At 38.9% G+C, this 26916-nt stretch overlaps 1 protein-coding gene across 3 annotated transcripts; it reads right to left on the bottom strand.

Moving 5' to 3' along the window:
• Positions 1–477: 477 nt before the first annotated feature.
• On the bottom strand, positions 478–9704 carry LOC115727078 (KH domain-containing protein HEN4-like). Of its 3 annotated transcripts, none has more exons than XM_030657232.2 (9): positions 9403–9704; positions 7974–8688; positions 6463–6906; positions 6098–6352; positions 4811–5140; positions 4327–4403; positions 4113–4242; positions 966–1123; positions 478–806 (listed from the first exon to the last, which is right to left on the bottom strand). In XM_030657232.2, exons 2-8 carry the CDS (start codon positions 8664–8666, stop codon positions 980–982), a joined length of 2073 nt encoding a protein of 690 aa, XP_030513092.2. In that variant the 5' UTR covers positions 8667–8688; positions 9403–9704; the 3' UTR covers positions 478–806; positions 966–979. The 3 variants fall into 3 exon arrangements, with proteins under 3 accessions (XP_030513092.2, XP_048131998.1, XP_030513094.2); XM_048276041.1 differs by having other exon boundaries at positions 478–718; XM_030657234.2 differs by having other exon boundaries at positions 478–799; positions 972–1123.
• Between the last annotated feature and the right edge of the window lie 17212 nt (positions 9705–26916).

The raw sequence follows: 26916 nt of genomic DNA, 5'->3' as shown, positions 1-26916 counted from the left end.
AAAATAACTAATTCAAAAAATATTTTTCTAAAAATAATCGCTTATATTACTTACAAAAATTAAATGATCTAAAAATATTTCCATCATTCACAAAATACTGACATAAATTATTTTCGATAATGAAAATAATTTTCACTTACTAATTATTCAAGCGATAGAAGCAATTATTTTTTAAGAATATTTTTCAAATCATTCATTTGGAGTAAGATAAGACTCGAAGCTTGAATTACATCAAGTCAACCAGGAGGACAAAACAGAGGGGGAACAATAACCACATCAGACATGTAGTTAAAGATCAAACTCTTTAGGTGGGCATGTTTCCTGCCGATTGCAAAGGGTCAAGGTCCACAAGAGTCGATAAGGCACATGACTTTGAATGGAATGCGCATCATCTCTCCACTAGACAAAGTACATAACATCTAACCCAAACACTCAGATTGACCAAACTTAGAGAGTGATCAAGAGTGAGAAACCAACGAATCAAGCATGCTAGTTAACACGATGAGTAGTCCCGAGAGTAAAGTGTGAGCATGTTACAAATCACAGACAGAATTTGCATGAGATTCAACAAGCTTTCCTTTGATGAATTTGAAACTCGCAAACTATTCTGAAGATACAAATTTAAAACCAAAGCAGCTTCTATACTTGGTTCAACCCCACAATTCGCTCGTAAATAGTCTACAAGCACATGAACATTGTCGCTTCTTCTTTGCTAAGCCTGTTAACAATTTACAAATAACATAAACCACAAAAATGGCCTTCTAACTCAATCCAAGACTCCACGATCTGTCGCTGAATAGTGAAACCTGAAGAGTAACATATAAAGCACTTAAAACTGAATGTCTCCCCGATGCTATGACATGCGATGTAGATTATATATAGCATAGCGCCTGGGGCCTACTTCCACCAAATCACTCATAAATGCTCAACTTTCAATGCCAACTAACATCAGTTCTAAGAATTACCTGAATAAGAAACATCAAGCCGACTCTGATTCGGTCATTACGAATGCTTGAATAAGAGACTGAGCAGCATGAGTTTGCTCAGGCGTCCCTGATATTATAATCACAGTGTCGGAGGCTCCAGGCTTTGGTTCCGTGATTGTAATCCTTGCATCAGAAATCTGTAGAAAGGTCAGAGAAAAGGAATTCAAGTTGCTGTCAACTAGTGCAAGTAAGACACCATGAACTTCAAAAGTCCACTGATGATTTTGGTATCTCTTAATTGTCCCAAATATTGCTAACCCCGAACTTAAGACTATCAAGAGCAGGGAGCTGACACCCACATAGCAAATAAACAAACAAAGTAACAGGTCCGTAAGAGGCCAAAAAAAAAAAAAAACCACAATCAGTATCAACACCCATTTCTACAGTCCGAGAAAGGTGAAAAATAAAGACTCCCTCTATTTCCACACTTTAGATGACTATAACACACCCTAACTTATTAAGTTGACGAAAATAACATCAAGAGAATTAATTGATCAAAATCACAAGGTGGAAAGAGTTGAAGTTGATAGTATTGAAGATGCAAAAGCTGCACAATGTCCGCATTAGTCAAAACAATGGTGTTTTAGTCCTCCACCTTCTGATGCTTGCCATTCGTTTTTAAGCTCTGTTATACTAAACAAATGTGCTTAAGCTGAATTCTATGAGGGGTTTCAGTAATCTTTGTCAATTAAGATATTTCATATATAAATTATAATGATATAGAGTTCACAGCTTTAACCAAAGAACTTGAACCAAAGATTTGTATATGGCAAGGAGTTATTAGCTATCGAACTTTGGAGAGAGTTTCCAATAAATATCTAGACTTCACCACCTTCTTCATTAAATATATTAAAAAACTTGAATCATAGAGGATTCTTGTAAAATAGCAACAAATCTGCAAACTACTCCAATTTGAACACAAGAAAAAAGAAAGAACAGTCAAGAAAAGGTATATAAAAATAATGAGATTGATTGATTAACATCAAAGGTATGTTTTTCCTTTTTCATCAATTTTGCCATTAATGAGGTTCCAATGAAGGTTGTTTTAGTCCATTTAAATTTAAGGGTGTGTTTAAAGTTATTCGAGAGACGGAAACAACTTGAGCCAAAATATGATACAAAATGCAAGCAGAATGACAACAGTTCCGTAATCAACTTAGATAACATTTTGTGGACTTTGCAGGTGCTTTGAGTCGACTTATACAAGCAAGACATCTCTGACAGCTATTTCTATGAAACAAGATGGGCCAGCTGCATCCAGTAAATGAATCCTTAGACAATAATGAAGATTTTTAAGCATGTCTAGGGCCTTGACAAAAGATGCGTTTGAGAATCTGGTTAAATTCATTCACAGCATTGTGATCTGCCACTTCGTATCCTGAACAACACTTTGAATTCTGGAAAGCATGGTAAGTCCCAACTTTCAAACATCCAGTAGATATCCCTGCTTTATTGCTGACAATTAACAGTCCCTAACAGCAAATATGCAGCTCAAGCCCAAGCAGTCGAAAATTGTTCAATGTTATCAAATGTCCGTATTTTTACAGCCTTTACCTTGGTGCAAATAGAGGGGTATTTCTCATAAAAACTCCAGATATAATCCCAAAACCATTAATTTGCATCAGGCTCCACCAAGTTACCAGCAGGAGATGGACCTTTTTGGACGTGCTTCACCTTTTTGAGACTGTAAACTATTTTCTCTAAATACTCCATGCATTTAAATGCATGGCCAAATTGCTTCACTATTCTTTCTTTTTACCTATAAAGCTCAATCCTTCTACTTGAGGGAAGGTTTGGATCCTGTCTTCTTTATATAGCCTCGTGGGATTGACGTGAGCAGGTAGGTGCTCCCCGTGGCGAATATAGGTGAAAATGCCCCAGGTTATCCATCCAATATTTAGGGAGTACTATATTTCTCTAGAAATATGGATCTTTTTTCACTTACGCACCCAAAAGCCTGGCTGACCTACACCTATTTGCACCGGCAGCCATCAAGCCCTAAACAGGTTGATCAGGCAGGCACCACAATATTCAAATAACGAAGAAACATGCCCACCGTCTTGACACTCCTTAAAGCCTTTCATTATGCCTTTTAGCTAGCTATCAACATAAACCCGTGATACCCAACAACTATGGTATCGTCAAATGGTGATTAACATGCTTTTCTTTTTTTCTCAACACAAGTAAATGACTAAATTAATCTACACGCACTCATAAACAAAACATTAAATTCTGAAAAGTTCAACAGGCCAATAGGCCATAAGCTATCATTCTTATGCCACCATCAGAAGTTAATACCATGTTCTCTATAAAGGAAATACCAGTGAAGCATTTTGACTGACAAACAACTACTTGAAAATCATTTACCAGCTAAGGAAGAATAACTAGAAATTAACCAGGTCAAAAAGAAAGCTGAAGGTGCATTGAAACTAGATCTGAAGGTCAAGAAATGCTCAAGGAAAAATGAAGATCACTTATAGCATAATTTAACAGATGCCGGGTGCAGATACCCCACCAATAGAAAGTAGCTAGGCAAGCATATAAGAGAACTAGAAGCATATCAGTGGAGGTGCATGGAATTCCATGCTTGTGTAAAAGCTTAAAGTCAGCCATAATCATCTTAAACATAAAAACTGATTTGTTGAGGGCTCTTACTAGTTAGTTAGTTCATATGAATTATTATTGGTTCCTCTAGTATCGACAATTATTTACAATAAGTTTATCTGTGGAGTGGACCCAGGGGTATAACACAGTAAAAGTTCAAAAAGACATTCCCTGGAAATGAAGTAGCCAAAGCCAACGAATGAACTAAAAGAAGTTGCCTGAAGACCCTAACCAAAAAATTCCGTCAATTTACTTATAATTAACTTACTTCTTTCACATTATTAAGACATATAAAAGGCAAAATTCAATTTCCACCCGCACAAGATTGGGCTAGACAAACTTGATAAAAATGAAGCGCAATGGAGTGCAAAATTTCATGTAGCTGAAAACACTTAGGCTTTCGCTGCTCTATTGGAGTTGAGCAAATTAATTGTTTTCTCAATTTTCTCAAAACAAAAGGCCGGAAATGGCATATATCTATAACTTAAATGCTCAAAGAGAAAATTAGGAAGCAAAATGCACCTGACGGATCTGCTTCAAGCATCCACCTTCTTCTCCATATATTACAGGAACAAGAGAACGAGGAACCACTACTTCAACAGTGGTACTTGTAATGATGGCTGGTTGACTGCCTCTCGACAAATCAAAAGATCTAGTGGGAAAAATATTAAATCCCCATCATTGGTGATTAATTAAAGCCCTCAAGTCCGAAACTTTCAACAAACATTAGACTCACCCTCCAAATCCTGGAATTCTTCTTGGGCGACCCGCAAAATCTGGAAAGTCCAAAGGGCCAGCCCCTTCCATATGGCTCTGCAAGTAAATTGGAGATTTATGTTTGTTGTTTTTATACATGACTAATAATCTGCTTCCTTCAAATAATTTGTGAAAATAACATTCACATTTCAAATGTAGTCAAGCCCTTCTTCTACAACTAAGCAAGAAGGAAAGTTATAGGAGCATCAAACATCCGCTATGAAATTTTTAAAGGCACAACCTACTTCAGAATCCAGAAAAGGCAACCAAAAACAAGCTATGCAAGAATACAACAAAAAGTTGCTCAAAATAATTTAACAAGCCATTATCAGGAACTGTCATATAACTGTTGTTAAAAACCTTCAATTACATGAAAGCACAAAAAATATACAAAGGATAAACTCATAGAATGGGAAGAAGTTTTCCAATACGGATTCAAACTTCAATCAGAGATAACGTCATACCTGACCCCATGGTCCTCTTTCAGGGATATGGGGGCGTAGACCAGGTCTGAATGGCCTTTGCATAAAAGGGGGATCTTCATGGGAATAAAATGCACCACGGGGACCACCTAGAGCATCAAAATTACGCATGGATGGACCAAAACTGGAATACATGCCGGGGGGTGACGGTTCCCTCCTTCCCATAAATGAAGGAAAAGGAGGTGCTGGATCCAGAAAGGGTGGAATGGATGGATGATCTATCATAGGAAATGCATCGCGGAAAAAATGAAATTTCAATCTACTGGTTATCTGCAAAAGAGCGTCCTGAACTGCCTGATATTCTCCGTTAATCTGTCATTTACAATATAAGCAGCATAAACAGCAAGAACGAAAAATAGAATGACGACTTTCAAAAACATAATGCAGCATCAACCAAACACCCAAGAATAAGAAACAATGGCAGCACAGTGAATGATTGCAGTTAAAGTCATAGATGTATGTGTGTGCATTTGTTATGACCAAGTGAACAGAAACTTGCACCTGTAAATGGTTACAAGACTTCTATACTTGATGTGTTGTGGGGAGAGAAATTGAGATGTGTTGATTCAACCTTGCATTTTACCTTAATCTAGACAGAGAATTGTGCTGTCATTAACTTCTATTAGAAAGTCCAACTCAAAAGCTTAAACCGATAGGTAGAAGGAGACCACATGAATATAAAGAGCATTTATGACTCGTTGTCCAGCGATGTGAGATTATACTTCAACACCCTCTATCACATACAAGCCAGATTACAAGCAGCATGTGGAATTTTGATGCGCACATTCACGTGGAATTTTGACCACACATATTCACAAAAGGGATAACACTAGCTCTAATACCATGTTAGAAAGTCCAACCCAAAAGCTTAAGCTAATAGGTAGAGGAAGATCACATGAATATAAAGAGCACTTGTGACCTGTTGTCAAGCAATGTGGAATTATACTTCAACAACTTCATTTCTATGAGATTATCTCCAAATGTGTCAAGTTTAAGTGCCTTTTTGAGATCTATTAAATACTAACCAGACATTATATCAAAGCATAATGAGGCCTTTAAAGTGTTCATCATTCCGGATAAAGAGAGCAGGAACAATACCTTTTTCGGAAAAAAAAAAATATAATATGGAGCATAGTCATCCAAGTAATGGACTCAACTCCTCAATGTAATCACCAGTAAATGCTTAATGTAAAATTCAAGGTCTAGAATTAAGACAACTTCTCTTGTTCAACCATAATTTAGCTCAGATGACATCTCAACATAACAGACCTGCACAACTTCATCATTTTCTGAAGCACATGTAGGAATTTGATCCTTTCCCAAAATTCGAATATAAGCCCCAGATGACTTCCGCATTTCAGCTATTACCGAGCCACCTTTGCCAAGAAGACAACCAATTTGATTAGATGAGACAAGCATCCTGGCTGTGACAGTGCTGTCCTTGTTATCAGGTGTAGATCTAACAATCCTGTTTTGGACACGAAGAACTGCATCTTGGACAGCTGATACCCTATCTTCCGGGTACTAAACATGCCAATCAAAAGAAGCACTGTCAATAGCTAGATGAACCATAAACAACCATAAACTGAACTGTTGGCATATATTAAGGAGAAAGAAGAGCATCAAAATCATACAGCTGGACCAGATATGGCAACAATACGATCCTCTGCATTAGAAAGACCTTCCACAACTTTGATCTCACATCCGGTATCCTGCTCAAGAGTCCTGACCACATTTCCACCTTTACCAATGATGCCGCCAACTCTCTCGCTACTACATAGCAAGCGGAAACATAAAACTTCCTGAGGTGGCCTCATTTGACCTGCTAAACCACCTTCATTGAATTTAGGCATCATAGGACGCGCGGTAGAGCGATAACCGCGACCATCCCGTGTACTAGAAGAAGATTTTGCAGCACCTTGAACAGCATCTGATCGGTTAAGTGCATAACCAGATGAGTTAGAAGATTGCCCAGTCGTGTTAGCAGGGGATGTCTCCTGATCTTGAGGTACATTGTCACTAAGTTGTTGAGAAACCAACAAGAGAGCTTTTCTAACAGCCTCAATTTCTCCTGTAATCTGCAGCATTAATAGGCTATGTAAAGAAGCTAATTGAATTAAAACATCAGGAAGGTCAATAAACAATGCACATTTCATTAAATGCCAATATCCACTTAACAGACTAACACAGCATAGGTTGCCATTGCTCCACTCTATCAACCAACAAGCCACAAAAGAGCCATGTAGCAGAATCTGAGATCAATCAGATGCAAGATGAAAAATACTTCAAGGCAATGAGGTTCCAGTGAAGAACTTAAAAGGAGCTCAAACAAGCTCAACTTGTCGGGGAAACTGCCTTCTTTAGTACAGTGATGACACTCATGCACACTATCGTTGATAAATTGTCATCAAACGCAACAAGTGGAGCAAATTTATTCATGCATGGTAGAACATCCATATCATTTACCGCATATAATAAGAAGACACACTGAAACCCTCCCCCCTCAGCAGCACTTTTTTTTACACATACTACATATGCTCAAAATTGCGAAGTTTTAACAAATATCTTTCCTCTAGCAGAACAACAGAGAATATTGTTTCACTGTCACCTTCTCCAGGAAAACACCGATGAAGAGTAAAATTGACAATGTTTTACTAACGCACCTCACCGATAAGACCTCCCAGATGATCCTTGGCACCTCAAGCTTAGAAGCCCACAGAGAACCCAAAAAAAGTCCATCATTTACTGATATGGTAGGTGTTTGGTTAGATTTGGTTACTAACTGTAGGAATCCGTACCTAACGTACTTCTGAAAGCAAAGAGCCATTCCTAGTGCAACCATTTATTGAGATCTCTCCCACGTAAAAGGCAGATCCTAAGCTTCAGGTTCCAATTGAAAGAAAAAACATTGCACAGCAATGTAATTCTGCTCAGTGAAACAAGCAGGTCATACACCGCAGAGAATTCACAAGTATACTCTATTTAGATTTTGTTCCCTTATGCTTTGGTAGATGAATAAAATGTCAAAAGCGGAATGCCCATTTTTATTCGCAACAAACTAAACAAAACTCATAATTGCAGTCACTGGACAATATCTTTGCTGTTACAAAAAAGTGCCTGGACACTCTGAATTACAGAAACTTACCTGCAGTATTTCATCAGAAGGTGATGTGCAGAGAGGAAGCTTATCCTCTCTGGGAAGAATTCGAATCTGTGCCCCACGCTCATTTGACATTTGCTTGATTACACTTCCTCCTTTTCCCAAAACACTCCCCACTTGACTTGAGAGCAAGAGCAACCTCAGTACAAACAAGGATGATTTCTTATCATCTTCATCACCTACGTCAGGCTCTGTTTCTCCTTCAACCAACCTCTCGAAAACAAGTAAGAGAGCTCGCTGTGCAGACGAAACTTCCTTTTCACGTTTCAAATCTTCAACTTCAATAGGCTCCTTATCCTCGTTGCTTTCACTCTGCTCCTTGGCATCTGCAACCTCTTCATCGGCAGTAGCCTCTTCACCTCTATCTTCCTGATCTGTCTTAGATGCAGATTCCACCTCTCCAGAACCTAAAATAACTACTACTCTTTCGTCGCATCCAGGAATACTTTCCTCCACTCTTACCTCCACACCAGTTTCATCATGAATCTGAGAGATGAATTTACCACCATTCTCCAAGAAATTGCCACACTTTGCAGCAGGACAGAGCACACGGTAAACAAGGGTCCCTGGAGAAGGTTGATTTTGCAATTTCCCAACAGAATTTTGCCTTTTTGCTTTGCCATTTGGCTCTAATGCCTGATCACTGGGTCTCTTGGAGGGTGTCAATGGAAGAGACATGTCTGTTCAATGTGAGTCAAACCTAATCCACGGAAGACATGAACAATTAGATTTATAGACAATCAGTAAAGATCAGCCATCCTACGTGTGTTAAGCGCTACACTGCTATATTGAATCAAAGCTCTAAAATATATGATTAACAAGAGCTCCAAAATGTATCATTAACAAGGGCTTTTCAAAAAAGTGCAAGATTACATGAATTTTCAATGACAAATCTGCAACCCCTCACCTTAGTTCTTAGCTATTACGGGCATGTGGCCATGGACCCGGACATAGCCGGAACAGGAAGATATGTATTCATTGAGGATCCACCACTTTATGTCCCGAAGATCTTTGCCTAGTTTCACATGCCACTACAGACCAGAGACGTTGCCATCATGTGAGGCCACACAATCAAGTATGGATACACCAAACGGTTCAAATTAGCCATTCCACAGTGCCAGAACCACAATGACTGACACATATCATCCTTCGTTCTATCAGCAACGAAGAGCTAAAAAGCTAGGCCCGACCAAAAGTCGGCACCAAAACATTTGAAGCCAAGAGTGGCTAAAGGCATCTACCTATCTATGCAAAACCCATTGTTGATTTCCTTCATATCAAACAATTTGTCCTTCTCCTTACCCAAAAAAAAAAAAAAAAAAAACAATTTGTCCTTCAAATAGCAAAGCAGCTACCCAACATCTGCAATTTTCAAAAAATAAAATCCTTTTGGGGGCAAAAGACTAAAAGCAACCTGTCAGTGTAGGCGGCTGAGGAGCGCTTTCGTGCCCGTGTTGTGGTTACTCCTGGTGCTCGTGGAGTTGGAGGCAATGACGTGAGTGAGAGATGCAAGAGGCGACGAGGTCAGTCGTCCCTCAGGAGAGACAAGCGTGAGCTGAGCCTGAGAGCATGAGACTCTGAGAGCCGGAGGAATTGATGAACGGGAGAAGGAAAAAGCGAATAGGGGCGGAGGGTAGCGGTCCGGCGTGGCGGCGCAACCGCGGTTCTCTCGAGAGAAAGAGTGCTCCTGGAGAGAGAGACCGTCAGCGGCCCAGCGTGAGAAACTGAGAGTATTATCGTCAAATTTTCGGGCCGGGCCGGTATTTGACTTTGTTACCCAAGACAAGCCCATAACCAAACAATTGTTGCGGCTTCACGGATTTGGGTGGGCGGGCTACGGGCCTAAGCTGCCCGGGCAAACCCACCCGTTTTCACTATCATTTGCTTCATGTCTTTTGTTTACATCTTTTTGTTGCATTTGGTTGTTCGAATTTCTAGTCGAGATAAGATTGGATAAATTAAGATAAAAAATTTCAAAGATTTCATTGTATCCTATCTATTATTTGGTTAACTGCGGATATAAAGTCAGATAAGTAGAGGCAAGGTGCGGCTAAAATTGACTCCGTTTTGTTTAAACGTCATAAGGCTTTAGAAATTATGTAGTGATGAGTGAGTTATTGTTGAGCACAGGTTTATGACATCTAAATTAGCACACGACATCAATTGAGCAGCCCTAGTAAAACAAGGGGTCTTGATTTGAAGTTGAATCCTTTAAAAATGACCCTTTGGCCTTGCTCGTTGTCTTGTTGAAATGAGCAAACAAGTGTTGAACAATGGAAATATTCATCCTCTTTTAACAAGTTAAAGATGCACCATGCAAGTCATCTAAGAGAGCTACCTTGAAAATTAATTATCAACCTTGAGTTCTTCATAATATTTCGAGACCTCTTTTGAATGTTGGAAAGGTTCAACGATTAAAGAGCAAGGACTTGATCTCATATCATGCTAAATTATCAATTAAAGAATGAGGTCATGGAGATACTTGGCTTTGCCGCCGGAGACCCTAGCCTAACGTTGGAGAGGCTACCACACTTGCCAATTGTTATTGCCACTAAAGAGGTGACCCGAGGCAAAAAAAAAAAAGGCCGGTGCAAGGGAGAGACAATGATTGTGGATAAAATATGATTCTCCTCGTGTCTACTCTCTTGAGAAATTCTATCCGGGTATATCCTAGCCCCTCCCCTTAGAATATTTTAATCCAAGCTATATCTCTCTTTATCCTATCCTAAACATTTGCAAAATACAAGATATGCTAAAACATTTCATATCCTGATTTTTATCTTGACGACCAAACGCAACCCAAAAGCATTTGGGATGATCGGTTCTAAGGTGGGTGGTTCCCACATTAGAACCGAGAATAGCCCACTAGGGACCGTACCGATTTTGCAAAATGAGAACCATAAAACTACCCGCTCGTTATTTGGACCCACTTGAGAACCGAACCAACGGTTTTGTCCGGCTCCCGAATGAGTCCATGGAACTGGTTCTATCGAGCACCCAAAAAAAAAAAAAAAAAAAAAACCTCCAACACAAATTCTGCAACGCCATTTCTAAGAAAAGCAAATCAGCTTCATCTTCTTTAGCGAACTTGATGTGAGATTACCAGAGAAGACCAAGAGGGAAGATTGGTTAGTCAAGAGTTCTTTCCATTCTTTACATAGCAAAAGCAAAGATAAATATATACAGAGCTGAAACCAAAAAGAGCAGGGAGAAGGAAACAGAAGAACGAACACTCACTACCTTGGGCTTGTTGTGAGTGAGGTAAAGGAAAAAATTTTAGCAAGCTCTGTTAATTTTTCCACTTCATTTCCCCTTCAAAGATCAATTCCAAACACCCAAAATGTATCTGTATGCATTACATAAAGAGGCCCGATCACGTTGGTTCGAGTGTGTGGTTCTCACCTGGAACCAGAAACCAGACTAGTACCTGATGAGAACCACCCAAAACCGGCAAGTTCAGTCCGATCTAGGTGGATTCCATTTTTTTGGCACGCCCCTAAAACGAATGGAGGATTGGCAAGAAGCGTGGGTGCCTCCCCGTCAACGTTAATCATAGTACACATAGCCATGTCGCAAAATGTTTAGCAGATCCGCCAAGTGCAATGTCGCATGATCCCCATCAGTGCACCCAAATCAGAGACTGACCTCCAGAATAGGCTTCCGGCAAGGGTCATCCCGGCATCACGATACCACCAAAGTCCCAACTGGATAGGGAAGGTTAGCTCGAAATTTAATTCCCAGAGTCCTAGAGTTTTGAATCTCCGACCATGTGGAGGGAAATTCATTTGCTTTTCGTAGCACAGACCACATTTTAAGCATGTCCCCTATCTATGCACATCTAATAAGTGACCACCGATAATGTTTTCAGTTCACGTGCATGGGTAAAACTCTGTATGGATGGATAGGTAATACTCTTGGGCGAGTAGATAGGAATACAAGTACTAAATGCATTGACCGGAGGAGTTCATCAAAATCATCCAAGGAGCTTGCCGTCCTAATTCCCCAGTAATTCCTCGGACATCCTAATTGGACTAAATTATAAATGTGGATAGGGAGTTCCCGATGTCTAATGATCTCTCATGGGGCCAAGATGAACCACACCAAAAGTAGGATTCCCACAAACAACAACCATATGCTGTCGAGCAAAATCTTTGTTTTAGAAGGTATAAATAGTTTGGCAACCAGATATCCTATGCTTTCGAGAATCTGAAAGGGTTCTATAAATCTAGAGTTTAAGTTACTTCTCTGGCCAAAGTGCTACACACCTCTGATGGGGAAAATTTTGAGGAACACTAGATCGCCCACGCTGAACTGTAACTGTTTTCTCCGTTTGTCGGCGTAGCTCTTCTATCGACTTTGAGCCATCTTAAGTTTATCCATATGCGGAGGCCCATTTCGGTTGATTCCGGTCCTGTGCTAGTCTTTCTCCAACTTCGTTACAATAGATTAAAGTTCGCAAGGCTTTTCCATATAATGCTTCAAATGGCGCCATCTCAATACTTTACTAATAACTAAAATTTTAAGCAAAATTCTGTGAGTTGTACTAATTCAAACAACTTTTCATGCGAACTTTCCCTTGGAATATGAAAGGGTCCTATAAATCTACGGGTTTAACATTTGTCTCAACTTTGGCTAAAGCGCGACACCAAAAAGCTGATGTAAATCTTGAAACCCAATTGGAAGTGATTGAGGCTAGGACCCCATGTAACCGCACTCTTTGTTGAACATACAACTCAGCCTATTTTTCCTTATTTCCTATTTTTCTTTGCTTTTCTTGTTGGCATCCCTAACCCACACCCTCAAGTTCTAGTCGACTTTAGAAAAGCCATCTCACGTAAACGTTGATCGCCAACGCTACCAATCCGAGGTCTTCACTCAATGTAATGAAGTGGCATTTTCACAGCGTAATTGATAAATATTACCTAAAGTGTATCCTCTTCATCCATAAAATAACATGGTCACCATGGATTAAAAGTTAAAACTAAAGAAAAAATAACCAAAAAATATTTCAAAAAAACAATTGCTATAGTAACACGAAGAATGCAATGTAGGCATTATTCATGAGTTCTTACCGCAATTATATCTGCCCGATCCATAAGACGAGCACCGTAGAACGTGTCTTGCATTTGAATTCAAAAACTGAAGAAACCTCTCGTTGTTACCGAATGCGGGAGTTTTAGCTATTGAAGCGTAAGAGCATTAAAGACGTTGGCTAAACACATTGTGGTTCTTTGATATTACACATGGAAAATGGGGTGAACGGTCGCAAACCACGGCATGCTAAGATTCCGTTCGTTTTATGGAAAAAAGGACCTAAAAAGAACGGGACGTATCAAACTTGGAGGGCATTTGACAGTGGATATGATAAAAAGGAAAGACTGTGGCGACGTACTAATCAAGCCCTAGATGGTGATTGGCGTAGAACTTCCCAATCGTTGCTGGTGAATCTATCGCGTCTCTCTCCTGAATTCAACGGTGCCCCACAAGTCAATCTTACTTTAATTGTATAACACAACATTACTTTTTCAAAGAGGCGATTCATCGGAGAACAATCCTTCACCTGCGTGGATCTTGGACCAGAAAAAGAAACGTACGGGACGTCTCCACGAATCCACAGTTTTCTTATGGAAAAAATTATCAAAAAATTTTAAATTTATTGTAATTGTATCAATTTAATCATAATTTTTTTTGCCAGTTAAATCTTAAACCATTTGCATTTATGTCAATTTAATGTATCTGACTAATTTTGGCTGATTTTTATAATAATATTCTAATATTTTTTGTCGAATTATTATTTATTTAATATTCTTTTTTTTTCTCTTTCTCCTCTAGCCGGTTGTCGATGGAGAGGGATGGCAAGGCCGAGCTCACCATGGCTGTATGAGGCTGAGCTTCGCCATGGTTGCTAGTTGAGGTCGAGCCTCACCAGCCCCTTGCCTCTAGCTAGTGGAGGAAGAAAGAGAAAAAAAAAAAAAAGAAAAAAAGAAAAGAAAATAAATAAAATCTGAAAAAGTATTAAAATATTATTAAAAATTGTCATGTTAATATCAGTAGATTAAAGTTAGCCGGATGGATTAAATTGACACAAATATAAAAGATTTAAGACTTAATTGGCCAAAAAAATTGTAACTAAATTCGTATAATTGTAGTAGGTTTATGACTTCATATTTGCGTTGATGTACTCGGGAAGAGTATGGGTGCAAATGCTAACCAAGTATTTCCATTATGAACAACCCCCATATGTCTATACCCTAATCTCCTCCACCCCGCCGTTGTCGAACATTGTCCCACCACCACGAGCCACCTCTTTCTTGGTTGAGCTTTGTCGCTCCGCTCTACCACCACCTCTACCAACAAAGCCCCTTTCTCTCTCTCTCTCTCTCTCTCTCTCTCTCTCTCTCTCTCAGCCGCCTACCGTGCAAACCATCAGCCACCATCACAGTGCCACCTCTTGGCCACCCACGACACATGACTTCAGCTCGCCGGCAATGGCGAGGCTCAATGCTATGCTAAGATCCACCTCTTCTAGCAGAGTTGTCTCATCCGAGTCGGAGACGATGACTCCTCCATGGCCAATCAGAGCTTGTCGGCTAAGCCAAGATCCAACGGTCATGGAGGTGGATTTTCTAATTGAGAGGACAAAATTAGAGGTATGGAATGGGGAGTTTGGTGATATAAGTGGCAATTTTGGCAAGTAAATCTATGATGCCGACCGATGTGAGGTCTTGAACAGTTGAATTTGATCCCTAGAAATAGTAAAAATTAAGTCAATAGTGTATAATAAAAAGTACAGTGAATGGTATTCGTAGGTGAGCTTCACCAACTACAGAACATGTATATGATTACATCCATTTCCCTAAATCAGAGGCAGTACAGAGGACCTACACAACAAATTGATACACACACATACGGTTCTTCATTAATCAATCGGATAATCAATCTGAACATCCGAAAGTGGCGTGTCGTCCAGCGGCTGAACAAGCCGTAGAAGCCAGTATGAGCCTCGCGCAAGTAGACTGAATGATCCCAAAGCATACACTAGCAAGCACAAATTGATGACCAGCCACATGACTAGAGAGAGGTTCGTCCAGAGCAGCAACTCGAAGCCGAGAGTCCCGAAAACAATGTACAAGCACCAGTAGACCCGGCTGGCGCTCCCGGGTGCGGTCACCTCGATCAAGGATATCAGGTAGATGGCTTCGCAGATGATGTACAGCGATTGGAAATGCGCGACCATGAACAGTTTCAGCAAACCGAACACAACGTGGAACTTTATGGCCGGGTCGAGCCGTTCCTGTTGCTGCTGGTGTTGGTTCAGTGGCTGCTGGTCGTCATCCCTGCATCGAACCAGAAAGCGAGCGATCACAAAACAAATCAAGACCGAACTAGTTGCGGGGCTCGCGCTTCCAACTGCAACAGCGGTTCTTAGGAACAATGCATTCGTACACGAATTGCGTACCTTTCGATCTCGAGCTGAATTGGTGTGGTGTGATCGGCCATGTTCCTCGTCTTTGATGCTGCGACTCTGTTCGGACTCTGCAGGGGTCGGAGCTCTGCTCTGTGGAGCAGAACGAAGTCTATCTCCGAGTGTCGGGAACGACGAAGAGGGAAGATGGGCTGAGCGTGCTTTATATAGTCTCCGTCGATATTTGAAAATTCCCTGCTCTTTCATATTGAAAGAACGTAGGGCTCGATCGTCAAATGAACGGGACGTCTCGTTCTTCTTCACTGTGCAGGGGGGGGTGGTTTGTTATTGTCTTTATGCTGCGGTTCTCTTCCTTGAGAATGACGGTCCAAGTAATTTCGCAGCAAAAGGGGTCGACCTGATTCTTCTTCGGCCGCGACATCTTTGAGTACATCCTATCTCAAGAAATCTATGAAGTTCCTTCGGTCAGAAAGGATTCAATCCATAAATACGCCAGAGATCAATAAAAAAAAAGTTACTATCGCTCAAGTAAAAAATTATGATACAAAAGTGACTATCGATACGAAAGTCATGATACTTATCTTTCTTTCGCTCAACTGCTATGTTTTAAATTTTCCGCACCTCATCAATTCTCTAACATGGGATCTAATGCCTCGAACGTACACCTCCACATCAATCCAAGTGTAACTTTGCGCAAACGTTATCTTAACTCAAATCAACGAAACCCGAGGAGAGCGAGAAATCCGAAAACATACGCGAAAAAATCCAAAATCTATAATAGATCGGGATAAAAATATCCCCGAAATGGGAGGAATAAACTTTCATATCTAAACTAAATAGGAAGAGAAAAGCTACAAAATGAGAGAAAAGAAAAAAAAAAAACGAAATGGAGAATCAAATCAATCTAAGAAATAGCCGAAACCCTTCCCCTCCACGGAAGGTTAAAGAACAAAGTGTGTGAAGATAATTTGGCCGTAGCTGGATGGCCGCGCTTTTACACCTTTAAATGCTTTTCCTGAATGATTTGGACGTTCGGTACGTGGCAATCAGCGTACAACTCCATTTGCATCAAGGACGTTTCATACGTCCGAAGGTTTCAAGCGTATTGACAGTTTGAGAATTTCGTCCGCTTAAATTGATAGACGAATGGTGGATCCGATTATTTGAAATATATTAAGGAAGTTCACGTTACTTAACAAGTAAATAATTTGAAAGAAAGGTCTCTAATAATTGGTTTTTATGTGAATGAGGGGGTTGTTTGCACCGGACCATATTGAAAGATTCACTTCCAATTCCTAATTGAAGTGCTATAATTTTTTTTAATCATTTTTGTGCCGCTTTGTTTAATGAGAAACGGGCAAAGTACCAAAAAAAAAAATTACTTAAAAGAGTTAGTTCGATGAAAAATACTTAACATGAGCAATAGAAATTAATACTCAAATCTTTCTAACATTAATTTACAGTTTAAAACAAAAAAAAAAATAAAAATTGAGAGCCAATGTCAAAAAAATGGTCCCTCTAATTTTGGACAATTTCTAATTCCGTCTTTAAACCGTAATTCTGTTCAATTTGGTCATTGTTGTTCTCTTGTGTATTGAATTAATCTAATCTTCCTCATTAATTTGGGATGTTGGCATCTGATATGCGATCTAGTTTGAAGTCACGTCAGTAAGAGACCTTTTTTTCTTCTTTTTTGATCTGATTCTACTCTATCCTATTCTTTTTTTTTTTTTTTTGGTCAAATCCTTTTCTACTATACTAGAGATCTTTTTTTCGCATTCTTCCAATAGTCGAGAAAATCAATTTTGGAAAATTAATGTCTCTGAATATTCTGCACTCCTTTTTAATTTAATTGACTTGGGATTGTTAAAAAGGAAGTTTCGACGACACGTCTGCCGTGTCATAGATCGAAAGAAGCTGAGTAGTTGAACATGAAATGAACGGGACGTCCCGTTTCTTGGTTAAGTAGTTGCTTTTTTGATTTTGGACCCACTTGTCTTTATCCCTCATCTAAATTATCATTTTTTTTTCTTCCTTAAACTCTCCAGACATTACCTGCGGGAATGAAACACAAAAGTCAATCGGGGTGGAATTCCTTTTCAATCAAAGGAGACGAACAAGGACGGCCACTACCAAAGAGATAATGTGAAATGTGAAGGAATACAAGCATCGTCAAGAACGTTTGGAAACGTCCTATTGTTAATCGGAGCGCTAATTACTGGCTAATTGTCATTAAAATGAGATTTAAGGCTTGAATTGAATTAGTACATTATAAGATATTATATGTCTTTCACATCCATGTTCTCCTTGCATTGGATCTTTATTTTAATTTTTTTCCCGGGCTGCCAATTTTTGTTTTGTACGAATATCTGGGGTGTTAAAACACAACTTTCATTTATCAAGCTGAAAGTTCGAATCTATTGACACACTTAACGGTACTCCATTTCAATAAAAACCTTAATTTATTGAGTATTGGACCAACAAGACATATCAACTCTACTTTTTAACGTTAAACGTTCATCGTGGCATTTATTTTGAGCTAGCACCATAAAACGAGCACACATCATGAATCAGATCATCCGGCACCCCTAGAACCTATGACTAAGATACAAGAGGAGGATAGAGCTAGGCGGACAAAACAATTGCTCAAGACCACGTCCATGTTGTGGCAATTCCACCCAGAAGGTAATTAGCTACTCCTACAAAACCGTCCTTTTAGAAGAAAAATTCGATCGATAGATTTTGTATAATCGCTATGCTTAGTGGCCATATCCTCAATAGCAAGTGTAGTTACACCTACGATCGAAATGGAAGTATGGGACACCTAGCTCTGCTTTTCAATATAATTTTTGAGATAATTGGAAAAAAAAGGTATTTCGTTGCTCGGAGATATTTTATTTTTGCCCTAAAATCATTGGGTTACACATATGCCACAATGAGGGTGGTGACTCGAGCATTGCAATCTCAAGTCTTACATACGATTGTTCAGACAAATTCTAATGCTATTTTCGCGAGCACAGAAGTATTAGTCAAAACTGGGGTTGCCAAGGAGATAAACGAATGGTCGTATTTAGTTTGACCGGATGAGACTTTTCTTATTCTCAGTTCACTTAGATTGACTTTTTAATCCATTGTCCTCCAATGCTGTGGGACCAGGCGTTTAAAACTTGCACAAAACAAAAGGGCATGGTGATGAAACGTCCTTTTGGGAAAAAACATTAAAGTATAGCAAAGGCTGGAGACCCTCAATTGGGCTAGAATTGGTGGTCCTTGATTCCATGGAAAGGGTTGCCCTCGACCCTCACTTGGGCTAACAAACCTAATTAAATTGGTGGTTTGGTTCTCGATTCTCGGTTTGTGGAATCGACCCTTCTCGACGGATCATCCCTAGTAAGCAAGAGATTGGTTTTCACATTCCTCCGAAAAATAAAAATTATTGAGGAATATTAGTATAGTATCTCTCAACTCTCCACTCATTTATTTATTTTGACTAATTGACGAGAGAGTTTTGAGATAGAACTTTCTAAGACACGTCGGCCGCTTCATGTATGGGAAGAAAGCTGCTTGGTGGACCGTCAAATAAACCGGACGTCCCGTTTCTGGGTGATGCCGGGGGACACATATTGCAACGGCATTTTTTGAGTTCTTTTCGTGAAGATGAAGGTCCAAAATAAAGTTAGACCCGCGTGTCTTTATCCCAGGATTAAATTCTGTTCTTATTTCTTAAATTCTTCGGACATTACTTGCCATATGAAATAGAAAACTCGATTGGAGTAGAATCCCTTTTTCCATCAGAAGAGACAAATAAGGACCGCCAGTGACATAACGTGTAACTGTGAAGGAATACAAACATTGTCAAGAACGTTGGGAACGTCTTATTGTTAATTGGGGTGCTAATTACTGGCTAATAGTCATCAACATGAGGTTTAAGCTTGAATTGAATAAGTAAATTAGTCTAAAGATAGGATCTTTATTGCAATCATAACGAACTCCTGTGTCTTTTTTGGCCGGGCCGCCAATTTGTGTCGGATTTTTTTTTAATAATTTGTACAAATTTCTGGGGTTAAATCACCAACTTTCATGCATACGTTAAACCCAGAAAAAGTGTCGGCTCACATTAATATTGTATTATTAAAACAGATTTTTTTTTAAGTGATTGAAAATCTAAAAAGTTTTATGGACTTTTGTCGATCCTATGTCTGTCGAAATCGAAGTGTTGGACTGTATGATCATATGAATCGATTCATGTACTTTATCCATTGTCCTCAAACACCGTAGGACCAGGCGTTTAAAACTTTCGTCAAAGGGCGAGGTATGGAACGTCCTTTTGCTTATATGAAAGTTTACACGATTAAAAAGCGGGTCAAAAAGCTGGAGCGAATATGCAGAGTTGCAAATTTAATGTATTGACAGAGAACTGCTATAGTTTGACCCCAATTTTATGTTTCGTATAAACACAATACATAGACGGAAAAAACTCGGACATTCATCTTACATACCGTACAAACATCTTACGATACAAAATCAACTAGACGTTGCCCTCCCCGACTACGCCTCCATCACCACCAACCGGTTGAGTCGCAGGGTTGTTATTCATCGATGATTCTTCTTGGTCCTTAACATTAATCTTCAAACGGTTTTGAATAGCCACTCGTACTTGACTGCACAAGTTTCCGAGCCTCGAAGAAATTGCTCCCACATGGACTTCACGATTTGTTGCATCTCCTGAAAAGTTCTGTTGGTAATCGGGATTTATAGCTACCAAAGCAATGAACAAACCGTAGATAACCCACTTGACGTAAGGGATTCAATACAATCGAGTCGATTGCTACTCCAACAATGAGACATCCTACTATGAGAAATGCGAAATCGATGAGTGTCGTTCTTCGATCGCTTTGTGCTGTTCGCGAACTGATGCCGAAGATCCCGAGGAGAGCTACAGAAAAGGCGACAAAAGTCGCTTGCTTGTTCATAAGGAAATCCTTAGCGCCGAAAAGGGCAAATGACCATCTCAGGGAGGATATCAAGAAATCTTTCGATCTTTCAGCGCGGGCATCTTCTTGCTCTCCAAGTCTACCAGAAAGAACAACGAAATCTGGAATCACTAATTTATAGGTCAAGCAACTAATACAAGCTCAAAGCAGGAGCGATCCACTTTCATGATTGAATCTTGCTTGCCGGAAGCTTACTTATCCACAAATCAAATCATACAATGAGCAAAATTAACAGGAGACAAGAAATATGATGGGGAGAATTTCTCCCGGATTGCATTACGACATGTCGCATGCGAATCCAAGATTACAAGCTAGAGCTCAACATTAATGACATGGAAAGTCGATCCAGTTAGTCTAAACAGATTTGTTGCCTAAAGCAATAAATGACTCTCCATCGTCCAGATGGATTTGCAAAAGTTGTGCAAATAATGTTCCAATAAACACAGAAAGCCAAGTGCACTATATGCTCCAGACCCAAAGGAAGATATAGTTCATGAAAATTTCCGACTGTTTTTATGCAAAACTAACCTTCGAGCTTCAGACGAAGTAACGTTGATGTCGGACATTGATCTTTGCCAGCTTTCGAACAAAGAGAGTCGATGTTTTTTTTTCCACTTCTGCTCGAGAGACAAAGAGCTTGCGGGGAATTCAAATTGTGTTGAGTTTCATATCTAGCAAAGGGGGTATTTATAGAAAAAAGCCATTTATATTTTTTTCTATTACACGTTTTATTTTTGTTGTTGACTCCATTTAGGCTGAGTTTCAGACTAAGTTGAGATGGTGGATAGCCGAAGAAGCTTCGTTGCGGTTTCAAGCCTTGTGAACACAACATCTTTGAGTCGTTCACTCGATGCATTGAAACTTTGGGACGTTTAAAACTTCTGAGGAGTATGAGACTCGGTTGAAATTTGCATGTGGTGCTGATTTTGCATGCACCCTTACCCAAAAGAAGAAAGCCGAAAGTGAATATTTAGAGTGGAGCCCTTCTATGCCACATCCTCTCTTCTGTCCCTCCTCAATTTTTTCTACTTAATCAGGATGAGAAATACACAGATCTATTTATTTTATGGAAAATACGCAACGGGTTGATTTAGACGGTTCGATTAAACATAAATTTAACTTTGCCAGGGTGTTTTGACTAGTTCTAGCCGACTCGGCAATTTTATTGACTAGTTTAGTCTCAGATTTTTCATATTAATCGACCATTGAAAGGAACTAGATTTGTACCGTTGCCAATTCCTTCTATGATTCATATGTACCGATCAGCTAAAAGTAGGACAGGATTCAAGACAAGCATTATGAATGATGTGGGGCTCTTTTCGGGTTTTAAAAGGAGGACCAAGGGGAACTAAATGTGTTACATCTCTCAATTGATTCAAGACCTGTGTAAACCCTAAAGAGATTGTCCTAGGTGTACTTCATGTCTTTTCTTAATGTTCTTTTATAGTAGGAAACCTTATGAAATTAGAAGGTAACCGCGTGCAGTCATATCAAAATGATCATGGCACCATTTCCATAAACTAACCAAACCCGAACCAAAACCCAACCGGTATATCACCGACCTCACATAGCCATCGCACTCGTAACTGGTTATCCACCGTCGCCTCGTCACCCTTTATTGCGAACAAAGATAGAACGCCCAACGGTGATCACGACCTCCTCGCAAGAGCATCATCATGAGTTGGTGGCGGGATAGGATAGTAGCACTGTCGAGGAAGAAATTATTAAAAAAAGTTCTAAACCTAAAATTGAAAGGTCTTGAACCTTTCAATTTGACTAATTTAATTTAGATCTTTTGATGACTTGCCAATTTAGCCATTAAGCCAATGTTTACAGACTAAATTTACACAATCATACTAAAAATATTTATGATTTTTTAAAAAAACTTATGAAGTTTTTTTTCTTCTCTTTTTTTTTTCGTTCTTTCCTTCTACTGTTTTAAGGCAACCTCACCGACATTGCTCGAGATTGGAGGAAATGGTAGGGGAAAAAAAAAAAAAAACATTACCAAATAAAATTTTATAAAAAAATCATAAAATTATGTACATCAGCTAGCGTTGATAGAGTTGAGGTGCGGCAATTTTCATAAATTAAGGTTTAAGATTAAATTGGTCAAATTAAAATGTTTAAGACTAAATTTACACAAATGCAAAATATTTATGATTTTTTTTTTGTAATTTTCGACATTTCGAAAGAAGACGAAGAAGGCTAGCAAGTTGCGAGCTTCGACTATTCACGAAGAGGAAGAGGAAGAGAGAGAGAGAGAGAGAAGCCAAAGGGGCAAACACGGGGAAAGACAGGAACAACCGGACAAGGAAAGGACGAGGAAAAACATTAGCAAAAGGGAACGAATCAGCGGTTGTCCCTTTGGTCTAGTGACAGGCCTTCGAGATGGCAATGCTTTAGGGTGGGCGTGCAGATTGCGTCCTCCAATCCGTGCCCCACCTTTTGTTAGAAATTGCCTTCTTGAATCTCTACTCGCTTAGCGTGAAGCAAGACTTACGGGTTTTTTCTGTCGCTAAAAAATATCATTCACACTCCTAATAAATTGGAGAGACCAAAAAGAACGGGACGTATGAAACTTGGGAGGGTATACGACCAAAGAAAGAGCGTGGTGATGTGTTAATCAAAATCCCAAATTCAACGAGGGACCCACATTAAAAGAACGTGCACCAAAAGAAAAAAATATATAATGGGGAAAAAAAGAAGGAAAAAGAGATGCGTTACTTCAGTCGCCGTTGGCCCCACGAGAGGCATTCGTAATCATAGTACGGTTACTAACAACGTTGGTAGCTCGTGGGGGTGGCATGGAATGGTGGGCCCTCCTTGGATCTTGGACCGGGAGAAGAACGTATGGGACGTCTCTAGGGAAATCGTGGAGAGCGGTTTGTAACAAGTAGTTCACTTTAGACAATTCTAAGATTTCAAATTTTGGTTGATTTTCTGAGGAAGATTTTGGTTGCATGTACTAATTAAGCATTGCTTTATTGAAAAACTCTTTATATCAAATGATTTGATAAAGAATTTGACTAGATGTTACACTTAGATGGTAAATAAGTGTTCTTCTTCTTGAGTCGATCATGGAGCCGGGGCAAGCATCGGTCACTATTTACTAACTTAAAAGATATTTTTCGAAAAAAAATAACCGCTCACATTGCTTATAAAAAAAACAAATGAATGAAAGGTTTTTCATTGAAGATATATAGACATAAATTGTTGTTAGTAATGAAACATGATTTTTATTGGCTAACTATTCAAAGGCGATAGGAACGATCATTCTTAAGAAAATGTTCTCTAAATTATTAATTTTTTCATAAAACAATCCCTAAATTCCCATCAAAATCTATGTCAATTCATCACTAACTTGGCATAGATTTTTTTTCCTAAATCTGTGTCAATTCGTTAAGATGAATTTCAATTATTTTTTGTTTTGGATTGATAAGCATGTAAGTTAATAAGATAAGAACTAAATTTCTCATATCAAATGATAGATGATCCTTCATCAATAAAATGCAATAGGGAAATGTTTGTATTTTCTTCTTCAAAATATATGGAAAGGTTTTGTGTATTTCTTTCTGTTTGCTTTCGTTTTCTAGGGGAACATATAGTAATAATTAGAAGAATTATTTTTTTTTATCAAACTGACATAGAAATTTAGACGTACCGAAAAAATATGTTTTATTTTTAGTTGAAAGATGCAGTTCAAATAATGAACTCAAATTGCATTTTTCATGTCTTAATGAAGTAATTATTAAACGTTTAATTTCTCATAGATCTTATCTTACGTGTATTCGATGGCATTCTATGATCTTTTTATCTTAGTGCTTTTCTTGGAAGAATTTACGATTTGTTGTTGACATACTCGCCCCTGTATGTACGATTTAGGCAAAATTGTTCATTCATAGAAAGTACTATTTACACATAAATGAAGCCATCATTAGTTAAATATTTTAGTGAGAAACTCCCAGTTAGACATAATTTTGGGATTACATATAATTACAAATTTTGTCATCAGGAAATAATAATTTTCTTGTCCAAATACTTAATTAGTAAGTGTATTCATCTTCATTGTGTTCGAGGCACAAATACTTATAGATTGCAACATCGCGCATTCTCTTGAAGCCTTCTCCTTAACAAGCCACCTCCAATAACTACTAAAGCTCTATTTGTTTCACGGAAAACAATTTCAAGGAAATAATTTGCTCGATTTTCTGACATTTCATTCATAGAAAATAAACTAGTCAAAGAAAACATTTTCCAGTAATGAAAAAAATGGTGAAAATGATTTCCTCTTTTTGAATAGAGGATATCATTTTAACTCCGAATTGTTTTAGTATTTTTTTCCTTTTTTTTTATTTTCATTTGTCTTTTGCCGATCGCTGTCCATGACGAAAGCCATTGATCAGCCATAGGTGAGGGACAAGCCTTGCTCGGCTAGTGATCGATCGAGGAAGAAAAAGAAAAAGAAAAATTAAAATTTAACTAGAAATTTAAATTTTGGTAATCTCCAGGAAAATCAATTCCTTATCAAATGATAGAAAATATCTTCAATTTTATTTTTTAGTCTTAACCAAACACTGAAAAATAGTGTAATTTTCTTGGAAAATGACTTCTTTGAAAACATTTTTCAAAAACATAATATTTTTCGTGAAACAAATGATGCCTAGATATGCATTAAAGTAGATAACGATGTTGATGATTCTAAGAGAGTGCCTTGTATTCTAATGTCTCGTGGCATGAAATTTTTGCAAATTAATTTAAAACGTCGAGTTGAATTGGGGGCACGGGCCTAACACAACAACGATGGTGGATATGTACGCGTTGCAGAATTCGACGCAAACACATAGGTTTTGCGATTTCAATTTGCTAGCAGAATATAATGATTAGGATAAGAAAATGGAAAACATGTTTATTCGGACAAGGTTTTTATTCGTGTTGACCAAAACCGTCCCGTACGTATTAAACGCTACAACGGTAGGTTTGTCTCGAACGCAAGACTCGAAAGATGATTACCTTGTGAGTGAAGAAAAACGAAACGAATACCCGAAACGAATGGGACAAGATGGAGTCAAAGACAACAAGGACTATCTTGTCTTTCCATGGGTCCCCCCTTCTAGTCTCTCCTTCCCCAACCCAACCCACCCCAACCCCGGACCCCACCCCCAACACACAAACGCCGCCGCCGCCGCTGCCCCTCAAAACACAACCAACAAAACCCCTTCTCCCCTCCATAACCAATACACACAGATAGATATATCAATTCTCTGAATGGCCCAAAAAATATATAAATTTTTACTTAAGTCACAAATCTACCTATCTATAAAATTTGGAAAATTTGCCCAAAAAATTCTAAACATATTGCAATTATGTCAATTCAATTTACAATTGTGTCATTTAGCCCATCCGACGAATTTTGATCTACCGACGCTAACGTGAAAGCCGATCACCTGGCGATAGAATATCTTAATATATATATTTTAAAATTTTTTATGCTTTTTTATAATTTTTATTTTATTTTATTTTTCTTTTCCCTTTTTTTTCTTCTCCCTCTCCTCCCTACCTCTAACCGGTTGCCAAGGCTCGGTGATCGGCCGAAGAGGTCGAGCCTCGTTCGGCCATGGCGGGGTTCGACCTCGCGGTCACTACATTGCCCAACGACGGCGAGGTCGAGCCCCGCCATGGCCGGGCAAGGCTCGACCTCGGTGGCCCAAATCTGAGCTTGCAAGGTCGAGCCTCACTCGCCCATGGCGAGGCTCGGCCTCACTCGCCCATGGTAGTGCTCGACCTCACCGTCACCGCCTCCTCTGGCGATGGCAAGGTTGACCCTTGCCATGGCCTGGCGAGGTTCGGCCTCTATGGCGGCGCCTCTGGCTAGTCGTCGGACCTTAGCAACAGGCTGGAGGTAGGTAGGGGAAAGGAAAAAAAATAAAAAAATAAAAAAAAATTATAAAAAAAATAAAAAATTTAAAAATTTAAAAATATATATTAAAATATTCGATCGCTACCAAAATTCGCCGGATGGACTAAAATTGTATAATTGCAAAAGGCTTAGAACTGAATCAACAAAAAAAAAAAGTTTAGGACTGAATTGATATAGTTGTAATAGGTTTAGGACTTCTTAGGTAATTTTCCCTATAAAACTTTGTCCATGCAAATAGAACCGCATTGTTTTGAGTCTTCTGAATCAAGGACACATCTATCCCCAATTGAAAGAGTTAGATGTTTTTCTTTGCCCAAGTTGAAATTTAGCATTCCAAGTTTATGAGTTTTCAGAATCAAGGACATATCTATCCCTAGAAAGAGGTGGATTTCTCGAAACTGAATTTTTCTTTGCCCAAGTTGAAATTTAGCGAGTGATTTCATCAATTCATATGGACGAAAAATTTAACGTTGTGTACTTTTGTCCCTCAAGTAAAAGTTTGTGATTGGGTCGTTTGAATAGCATAAATTTTTTGCCATATGGATATTAAGTTCCTGCGTTTTTCTCTTGGCATTTAGCAGTGCATTG

The sequence above is a fragment of the Rhodamnia argentea genome, chromosome 3 (genome assembly GCF_020921035.1).
Source record: "Rhodamnia argentea isolate NSW1041297 chromosome 3, ASM2092103v1, whole genome shotgun sequence".
NCBI classification, from domain to species: Eukaryota; Viridiplantae; Streptophyta; class Magnoliopsida; order Myrtales; family Myrtaceae; genus Rhodamnia; species Rhodamnia argentea.
Note: the sequence above shows the minus strand (reverse complement) of the source record. Positions and strands in the feature narration are given on the sequence as shown.

What these genes read in the sequence shown, in the direction of transcription:
- LOC115727078 (XM_030657232.2), bottom strand. Translation starts at nt 8,666, where the DNA reads ATGTCTCTTCCATTGACACCCTCCAAGAGACCCAGTGATCAGGCATTA. An exon ending in TTGCCATATCTGGTCCAGCT is followed by an intron (nt 6,353 to 6,462) that starts GTATGATTTTGA and finishes TGGCATGTTTAG; the next exon opens with TACCCGGAAGATAGGGTATC. An exon ending in AGAATTCCAGGATTTGGAGG is followed by an intron (nt 4,243 to 4,326) that starts GTGAGTCTAATG and finishes TTTTCCCACTAG; the next exon opens with ATCTTTTGATTTGTCGAGAG.